At 36.1% G+C, this 10,305-nt stretch overlaps 1 protein-coding gene across 1 annotated transcript; it reads right to left on the minus strand.

Annotated features, from left to right (window-relative positions):
• Positions 1-4,844: 4,844 nt before the first annotated feature.
• On the minus strand, positions 4,845-9,886 carry LOC110370513 (proton-coupled folate transporter). The gene is made up of 7 exons (XM_049846866.2): positions 9,039-9,886; positions 8,800-8,941; positions 8,538-8,639; positions 7,377-7,514; positions 7,105-7,188; positions 6,569-6,725; positions 4,845-4,968 (listed from the first exon to the last, which is right to left on the minus strand). Exons 1-7 carry the CDS (start codon positions 9,837-9,839, stop codon positions 4,860-4,862), a joined length of 1,533 nt encoding a protein of 510 aa, XP_049702823.2. The 5' UTR covers positions 9,840-9,886; the 3' UTR covers positions 4,845-4,859.
• Between the last annotated feature and the right edge of the window lie 419 nt (positions 9,887-10,305).

Raw genomic sequence — 10,305 nt, forward strand, 5'->3', positions numbered from 1 at the left:
AAATTGGTGTGATGATGTGCTTAATTGTGAATGGTGCTTTTTGTAGTTTACGAAAATAAATATTTGCTCTGTTTCAATTTTTGGTTTTCTACTTAATTTTCCTTACCAACAACGGATTTTCACCCATAAACAAAGGACATGGTAGGCAGGCTTAGAATCAAAGGCTGTATAGGATCGTTCCCATCCAGCTTTAGTTTTCAGGCCTCTATTTCAGACAATCCCCCTAAGCTTCATTCATAAGAGTCTATAGCTTGCAATTGCTTCGCATATTCACTAGTTTCTCATACTAGCCTGGTTACGGCTTTCATTTGAACAGCAATCATCTGCCTAGCCCTTTCCCAACTAAGTTGGGGTCGGCTTCTGATTGGATGCGGCTAAGTTCAGTAACATGAACAGTCACACGAAGCGACTACCTATATGAGCTCCTCAACCCCAGTTCCCAGTTACCTGATACTTTCTGTCTTCTGACTACCCATAACGACTGCAAGAGATATTTAAATGAAAGCCGAGACCCACCAATTCAAACACGCAGGATGTCAGGATGACATGACAAGATATCCTCCCACGGACCGACCGCACCAAGCTTTGATTTACCCTATGATTGATCTGAGCTCATTAATTTGAACAGCAATGACATACGAAATTCGCAATACCAGAATCCACGTGAATGGTGCTAAACATATAATTACTGTACATTTATCTCCACGCGACGGTCACAGAGCTATGAACCGGAAAAATACAGGAAAAGCGCTTCAAGAAAATTGTTTAATGCATGTTTTGTGTCAATTTTTTGACATGTAATGTACAGTCGCAGACTTTTACGGTTGAACTACTGGACACTCATGATGATGGTCGAAAGAAGTCGAATGTTAAACACATCGATAAAAATGACCAGGATTGAGCTTTAACCACGCTTGCTCAAAGCGTGCAAAGCAATTTGTGTTAGACGAGGTCTGTGCCCTGATAAAAAGGCTAATGATGATGATAATCTTTCTGTCCTTTCTATCAGAATCATAAGTCTGGGGAATTTAAAAAATCGTGTTTTCTCAATCGAATTTTTTAAACTACAAAATGGCGAAAGTGTTAAAGTGATTCAACCTCTAATGTCAATGACTGTACCTACCTACGTCAAACTAAGTGATTATTTGATAGAAGTTTAACTAATGGTTGTGTTAATGGGGTGTTTTTGGCAGTTTATTCAAAATTGTAATTTGCATGTGCGAATTTATATTGTTGTTATTCTTTTGTTAGTGTTGTGATAAGTGTTTAGATAACTGCAGTAGTGATTGTTAACTAGTGTGTTTTGGTTTGTATTAATGGTACTTGATTCGCGACTTTTTGGTTATAGTTTTTTTATGGCTGTTTTTTTATTTATCACTATGTACTTTGTTTCTGCCAGGGGTGAGCCCGCAGATAATAAGTAGTCTATATATTATTTTGATATATAAGCTATATTACTGCTGAGTTTCATCAAAATCCATAAAGTAGATTTATCGTGAAAGAGCAAAAACTTTTACGAAAGTACATAATATAAGTAGGATATATTTTACCTACTAAATTCGAATAACCGTAAATAATGGTTATTTCAACGTTCTTTTAACTAATGTCTAGGTTTTCAATTTCACCTCATTGAATAGTAACTGACGGAATAACGGTGATCGCCTTGAGCTGATATGCCGGTCGTCCTATTCAATAGGTCAATCTCAAATGGACCGAACAACATTGTAAATAAATGGTTAAATGATGCTACGTATAATATATTGTTAATTTTACAAGTTTAAATTGCAATAATTTAATACTCCTTTGTAATCCTTATATGAGAACTGAAACCGTCGGTTCGGTTCACCTGTATTCACCACACCAGTTTTCCTGGGAAACTACTAGAAAGAACAAACAAACTCTTCAGGTTTATACAATTAATATGCAGATTTGCTAAATCCGTAATTTCTAGAGAAACACATTACATGGACTTTATCATGATTTGTCAAGTAATTTCGAAAAAAAACGGGAAACGGCATTTTTCTTCATTCCAACCAAATATACCATACTTTTGCACACAAAAATAAACCTTAACTTCATAACCATAAATCACAATTTTACTAACCTTTTCTGCATCTTATTCACAACCCAGATGACCACATACTATGTACAAAACGGGAAACAAGTACACTCGCGTACAGTACGCCAATGAATGGTCATTCCATCCATTCTTATAGCAATTACCTACTTGTAACGTTTGTCGGCTGGTCATTTCGGGTTATACATATGTCATACGTTAGGCTTATTCGGGTACTCTCGTGTTTTTGCACGTGACTGTACCGTTGGGCTAGTATCATCATCAACAGCGATTTAATAGCGCTTTCACATTGGAAGATTTTTGTCGTGCGTAGCAATAACATAGGCCTGCGATACAAACCGAGCGGTAAAAATCTGTCACTCTGTTTTAAACGTCATCGCGTCATCTTTGGTACTGGTAGTAGTCAATTGTTTTCACGACACCGCCCGTACGAAATGTGTGTCGCTCGGAAAATCAGAAAGTGTGAAAGAGCTGTTGTATTAGCATTTCAGGGATTAGGCTAGCATTTAGGCTTCTCATACGCATATATTTGCCTGACCTGTAATCGAACCGCATACTCACACTAAGTGTTATATAAAGAAGTCTATTACCATAAAGTCTAACCAAGGGGTACTGGGTTGCCTAGGGTAATTGGGTTGAAGGGGTCAGATAGGGCAGTCGCTCCTTGTAAAGCACTGGAACTCAGCTCCATCCGGTTAGACTGGAAGCCTACCTCAACATAGATGGGAAAAGGGCTCGGAGGATGAAAGCAGTCTGTAACCATGCCCAGGGTCTCACTGTCACGAATTAGTTACCAATATCAAAATTAATCTTTCAGACACATAAAACGCATTTAAAACATCCCACTTTAACACAATTAATATGAACCTGCATCTCCTCAAAAAGGTACCCACCTGATTTTGTCAACATTTTTTTAACGTCAATAAGTTATATTTCAAGTAATACTTACACTTTCACTACACTAGAACCACGTTTATCTGTGTCGAATATAATGGACATACTGCGACAGCCACATTGCAACCTGTTCATCGGACCATGAGAGCCTGTGTTGTAACTTTGTGACGAAAACTGGTCATAAAATCTTGCAAAACATTCTAGTGCTCTATTATCATAACATATATTGTATATGTTTTGTTAATAGATGTTTTCTACGATTTTACTCACATCCCGAGGAAAGTAAACCTCACATCAAAAGTACTCAACCTACATCTTGTGTTAAGGTGCGTTTTGAAAGCCAACTGCCGATCGCAACTGCCGACACCATGCCGCGAGCGTATTAATTCCGCCGCAGATGCACTACTAGTTTGTATGTAGCAGCAGCATCTGCAGTTGGCAGCTAATCTTTAAAAACGCACCTTTTTGTACCTATGTATACTCACAAAAATTTAAAAAAAATGCGGAACTATGTCTGCCGTGTGATCGAGCATTCGTTTAACGTGACAATAGGCAGACGACTGTCTGACAAAGGTGACATAATCCATTGTTTAAAACATAAAAATATTATATTTTTATTATACCTGGCTAATAAATTATGATAAATCGATGCGCCCAAGCTTGTTTAAGATTATTTACTAATTCCATTATATTTTATTGTTCAACAACTATAAATATTGCCGAGACTTCGATGGGCCAACATCCCAAGTAGGTAAGTATACAAAACAAATATTTTTATCAGCTGTAAAACCAAACTTACAGCCGGATTTACTATTGTTGAAGTCGTGATCAACTTGTTTTGCATTAAATAAAACCTTATATTTGAATTTACGTAACAATTTACAATGATATGCCAAATCAAACTGAATGTGGTTTGGCGTTGTGTAATCTATCTCGTAAAATTCCACTTTTACCTACTCTAGCAAAAATTGGCATTCTAGTTCAACTTACTTATGTATAAAAATAAACATCTCGATGTGAACATTTGAACCGGTAGTTGTCAATTGTTTGCCGTCGCGTATACGCGCGGAAAAACGAAGCGGAAAATCCGCTAGTTCAAAAGCACCCATACAAATCCACCAGTTATAAATTATTCCAGAATTTCATATACGTAATAAACTCTTTAAATAAAATATAAACAAACAAGCTTATTACCAAGAACTTGTTAGAAGTTATTTAAACAAATACTGTTGCTGGAAAATTCCGCACATTGTATGTATGTTTGTAATAAAAAATCACATTGAATAAGTTATAATGTTATAAAAACATGCCTGTTGTGAAGACATTACAATAATGTCTGCAATTTATTTTTCTTTGCATTGTCAGTGGATTACTTAATTATATTTATAGTAAGACATGAGGCGCCCGCGCCGTGCTTAGCCAACTTTGTTTAAGAAAGTTCAGGAATATCTTACAATGGATGTTTGTTCGTATATCATTTTTCTCCCTATCCCTTATTTTACTACACCCATTTTAAGTGTAAACTGAGTTTATTCATCATCCATAACATATATTAAGACGCCACCTATAACTATTAGCAGTTAATAAAAAAATCTCACAGTTAGTTCCCAACTATGTTGGGGTCGACTTCCAGTCTAACCGGATGCAGCTGAGTAGGTACCAGTGCTTTACAAGAAGCGGCTGCCCTATCTGACCTCCTCAACCCAGTTACCCGGGCAACCCAATACCCCTTGGTTAGACTGGTGTCAGACTTAGTAGTCAGTAGTTACTACTGCTAGACGTACTAGTTAGAACCTAGTTGTCCATCGTAATTTACAAATATAAAGGGCATATTGTGCAGGTCACAGTTTACTAAAATTTAAAACAAAACGACGTTATTATGAACAATTTATTTTCCATCCTTTTCTTTTTCAGGAACACTTTCGTATACAGTTTCAACATCTTTAGCTTGCCGTTTCTTCTGCGCCGTCTCTCGTCTGTGCTGGACAAAAAACCATCTGAAAACAATTTAAATAAATTAATTTCCATTATCTTTATACAAAACTAAAAATAACATACTATATACAAAACATAAAACATAAATATAAAAGATAAGTACATAGTTTAAGTTTGTATATATAGTGTGTACATATTGAACGCAAAATTTTAATTCATTCTTAATGTTTAAAAACTAAAAGGTGTAGTGCACCCCAAATGAAATACTTCAGACAACTTAATATATCCGAAATGTGAAGGTACTGATCATTTTTTTTTTTCGTTTGAGATGTTCATTGATTAATATCCTTTTGGAATAATCTTTTTCATATAGTAGACTATACTGTAAAAATTATCCAGCTATAGTACTCACTGATGACTATCTAAAAACTTTATCACTTTTTCAGGCAGTGATATCACGGAATTTACGTGTGACCGATTATTTATTTACTTTGATAAACTCTGGTCATTGTTGGAAATCCCCCTTTTCAATACATTACTTACATGGAAACTTATGTAAAAACGTTACTAGAAAGTTTTTCTAAAGAGCCTTTTGTACGACTAATCAACGTCTTTCAATTAATTTAACATGGCTGTCAAATCAAAATGTGATGAATAGTTTTTCTTTAAAATTTTGATATTTATGAGTTTTTGCTGAATTAAGTAACCTCAAAGGTTAAACGTGTTAAAAGAAGTCGTGGTGGCCTAGTGGGTACATAACCAACCTCTCAAGCAAGTACCAATTCAACTTTTCTGAGTTTGTATGTACTTTCTTAGTACACCTTAGAGACCAATGACTGTGTTTCGGATGGCAAGGTCATTGAACATGCTTGACAGTTGTAGTCGTCGAGGCAGGCGCTCCTTGTAAAATACTGATACTCAACTGAATCCGCTTGGACTGGAAGCCGACCTCAACATACATAGTTAGGAAAAAGGCTCGGAGGATGATGAAAGGTTAAACGTGCCAACTGACCACAATGACATGTATAGTATACGTTAATGGTACTTATATATATTTTGTGCACGAATTTTCCCAGAAAAACCAAAATATTATGATAACAACGCCTGTCGGTACTTTCCGGTAGGAAACGTAGAACAATGTTTGTTGTTAAGATTTCTTTAACAATGATATGTGATTGTGAAAGATGATTTACATTTCACTTCGTTGTCATATCAAACATAATACAGTCGATAATTTGAAAACTTTTTATCTGCTGGATTTTAGCAGATCTTTTGATTCAATCATAGTTAAACTTTCTTACACCAGTCCCTAGTTTGGACTTGACTAGGTGTATCGAATAGAATTTTGTGCATTTAATATGTTAATATAATTATAAAATTATTTAATGTATTTTCTTCTTTTTCTGTATGTGGACCAATATTATGATTGTCGGCTACAGTCAGTGACTGCACTCGTAGAAGAAGATCAGCCAGCTGCTCAGGTCATATTACAGAGCATTCGCGCAGACACAGGTGCACCCACTAATCCTTCACTCTCATAGCCCTATGGGACGGCAAATCCTACACGACCGGGGAGGGATCTGGCGCAAGGCCGACATTTACGTGCTCTCCGAAGCACGGGAATAATCAATATACACCAAGAACCAGGACAGTATAACTTACATGAGCATCCCAATAGCAGGCAGTGTCATGATGGCGCTGAACACGTACACAGTGGCACTGAAGACTGTGATGGTGTTGGAGTAAAGCTTCGAGTATGTGGGGTCGAACATCAAGGCTGCTAGCGTCTCCACTAGACTGAAGAGGGAGTTCATTTTACCTGAAAAAATACAAAAACACGAGGTGTGAAATGTTTTCTCCAAATCCAAAGTGTGAAGACACCTTCACACTTTGATTTTTTAAACAAAACACTTTCTTTAAGGCCGACTTACAACACAAGAGGTGACTTTCAGCTAGTAAAGACGTTGGTTACAAAAGACTCCAGTAGAAATAGAGGTAGGTTTTAGTCAGTAAATGTGTGATACTAGCCCATTGCGCTCACAGCGGGAGTGGTCATCTGATAATTCACAAAAAAGAGGGCTGATTGGTCCATTCAAGACTGCAAAATGTTTAGAAACTAAGGAATAACTTATAAAGTCTTAACTAATTCCAGGTTAATCAGACATCTTAAAGGAAAATCTAATATAAACTCAACTCACCCATTTCCTCACTAGGTACCAATTTCGATGCCATTGACCTCAGAGACGTGAACGTAGTCGCGTTCAAGATCTCAATCAAAGGAACTGGAAATATAACATTATTCTTAATTAATTATACAATTACCCAATTCTCACAATTTCAGTAACTTGACATACATATTATTATGCGGATAAAATATAGCTTATAGCAAAACACTGCAAAAATAAGAGGAACTTTTTATGGGTAAAATAATTTACATATTTGGTTGAACAGCCAATAAAAACATACATACCCATGAACATATGAAGATCAGTCTGCACGAAGATGATCAGTATGGAGCCAGCCAGCTTACTGACGATGGAGATGAGGCACAGCATGGAGTCGTGGAAGCCCCAGCGTTTGCTGAACACGCTGATAGAGAATAATGCACCTGGAATTATCATACAGATACATAATTTTTAATTCTTGAATTAAAAACCCATCTCGTTGATTTCCAGTCAGAGTTGCTATTTTTTAAGGATATCATGCAGTGCTTCTGCCCCATGTCCACAAGCGATAAAGGTGCACTCTCTTGTCCCTCACTCTCACGTTCAATGGGACGCGACTGCAGAGCGATCAAAAGCAGAACTGATAACTTAACGTGCTCTCAAGACACGGTAGACATCAGCTATAGCAATATTTGTCTACGCAGATCTTGAGTTTTCATGGCATAGATATTTATAATTCTTAGCAATATGCATACCTACAGCTCAGAAAGCACCATTCAGTAGTTTAGTATCGTTACTAAATATTTTTTTTACATGGACAAATTTTTCGATTTTCTCTTTGCTTAAAGCCTTATCCAAATGTGTTTGGACAATCAAAAAATAATCCTCAAAACCACGATAGTTTTTATATTATCCTTTGTTGTTTGGCACTATATTGAATCAAATAGAAACTTGAAGGAAAAATGTTTTATCCAACCAAAGGTTGTCTGTAAGACATCGATATTGGTGATAAGACCGTCCATTGTACTTATTATTTATTTTGTTATAGCCACTACGAAGTTATCTACTCTATATTATGTATGTTTGTAAAGTATAGTTGTTTCTGTTATATGCCTTAATTGATATTTATTCGTCAACACAGGATCGTTATTTCAATTTTTTCTACATTCATTAGGTCATCTAGAAAAGGCAGTCAATTCCTTTTTACATTCCAATAGACCCTCTTGCGTCACTTTCATCTGTTAAATGGAGGAGAGTTTTTTCAAACCCTTTATTCTTAAAAAAATATTATTTAAAAATAATGCATTGAAGTGGTCTCATACCTTTTGTTAAACAAACAATTGAATATACGGTTCTTTAAAACCCTTGTTAATAAACAAAATCGGATGTTGATTTAAATTACGGTATTCCAAGTTTTCTTTTCAGCAAAGTAATTGAAATGATGCTGATGCAATAATTATACTAACCCAATGAATGTGTGATGATGCTGTAAGTGGAGTATAAACTATACTTCAGAGCATCCCATTTCAGCTTGTACCTGAGATACATGTACGTTATGATGTGTTCACCTGAAAAAATGGCAAAGGGTAAGAAATGAAAAAATCGATAAACCACGTAGTCATAAAGTGATTCTAAAGTCATGTTGGTATTCAGCTAGCGCTTACGACTATAGAAAAACATCTTGGACAATAGAAATCATCTTAAGGGTCAAAATTGTGTTCTACTCACCATGGTTAGGACCATAAACTATGGCTACAACCAGCAGTGTCATGATGATTTTCTTTCTGAAGTTTGTCTCCCTCTTCTTAAAAGCTACATCTCCTGTTTCTTTCACTAATGTCACCATGTCAGAACAAGTTATTGGCTTTACCTAAAAAGCATATTCAGAAATGAAGTCATCATCGTAAGGTAAAAGTTTTCAAAAGCACGTGTGCTTATTTTCAAAGATACAAAAAAAATATGTTTACCTTCTCATCCTTATCCTGGCGTGGTTTAGTATTACTCTCCAAATAGATAAATCCGTAAGTAAACGTCATTGTATAAATGACTGCCGAAATTATGAAGATACCATAGTACCCTAGTACCTTTAACAGGATCCCACTCAAGGCCGTTCCTATAGGAATCCCAGCAGTCATGCAAAGATTCACGAGACCCACTCTAAATGTTCTGGATTGTTCGTCAGTTATGTCACTTATGTAGCTGAAAACTCCAAGATAAACCATAACCCAACCGCCAGTGATAGCCGGGAAGAAAGCTTCAAAGAACATTGTCACTTCAACACCAATTTCTTCAAAGAAGAAGGTGCTGAACAAATTACTGATGCACACCATGAACTCCCCAAAGATTGGTAGTAAGATACACAGTTTTCTGTTTCCCGTCCTGTCGCTCCAAGCTCCCATGAACAGCACTAGAAGGGTTGGAATCGACGTTTGTATCACACTCTTCCATGATTCTATATTAGAAATGATCTTCTGCACATCACCTTCGTATTCCGTCAAGTTTCCTCTCTTATCGATCAGAGCATCACAAATAGTTTCATTGAAGTTTAGTTTGACTCGACACGTTTTATCCAAATTCAAATTCTGTATCGCCAACCTGGCCAGCATTGAGGGTATGATTAGCCCCGCTAACATGGGTTCTACAGTAATATTTGACTTTATCCTCCATAGCTTTGATATAAAACCTTCTTGTTCAGTTTCAACTTTTTCGTTATTTTTCTCTTTTAATGGTTGCTCTTCAATTGTTTCTTTTTTTTCTGAACCTGACATGGTGTTCACTCAACGAAAGTATTTCTTAATCTAAACGTACTGTTGTAATTAAATAACTATAAGTTTATTCGTTTCATGTAATCATAATTACATATTATTTGTCATGTCTTAGAGGGGTGTCACGTACGGTATGATCCAAAAAATATTTTAGACAAAAATAATTATAATAGGTGTTGTTTTTGTTGGGTTTGCAGACATAGGTCTAATATCAGGATTGTCGACTATGCCATCACTAATGTTATTTCATGCGGTTGTGTTAGTGGAAGGTTCCGCTTTCCTAGCCAGGTTTAGACCAGCATGCAGTCCATATCGGAATAAAAAATATTTATCCTTTCTTTTCTTGGAACACACTCTTTTCTCTAGAAATGTGATACTTATTTTATAGAATCTGTTGAATGAAATGAACAATACTTTAGAAGCTAAATATTGTGGTGTGTTCAGGATATCATTATAGTAAGTTAAATCT

Source organism: Helicoverpa armigera, chromosome 4 (genome assembly GCF_030705265.1).
Source record: "Helicoverpa armigera isolate CAAS_96S chromosome 4, ASM3070526v1, whole genome shotgun sequence".
Lineage (NCBI taxonomy): Eukaryota > Metazoa > Arthropoda > Insecta > Lepidoptera > Noctuidae > Helicoverpa > Helicoverpa armigera.

Bases quoted from the DNA above. Each gene is read 5' to 3' on its own strand.
- LOC110370513 (XM_049846866.2), bottom strand. From the start codon at position 9,839: ATGTCAGGTTCAGAAAAAAAAGAAACAATTGAAGAGCAACCATTAAAA. The intron at 8,640-8,799 runs GTGAGTAGAACA...CCATTTTTTCAG, and splicing joins AGTTTATGGTCCTAACCATG to GTGAACACATCATAACGTAC. The intron at 7,515-8,537 runs GTTAGTATAATT...TGATAATTCCAG, and splicing joins CATCATCACACATTCATTGG to GTGCATTATTCTCTATCAGC.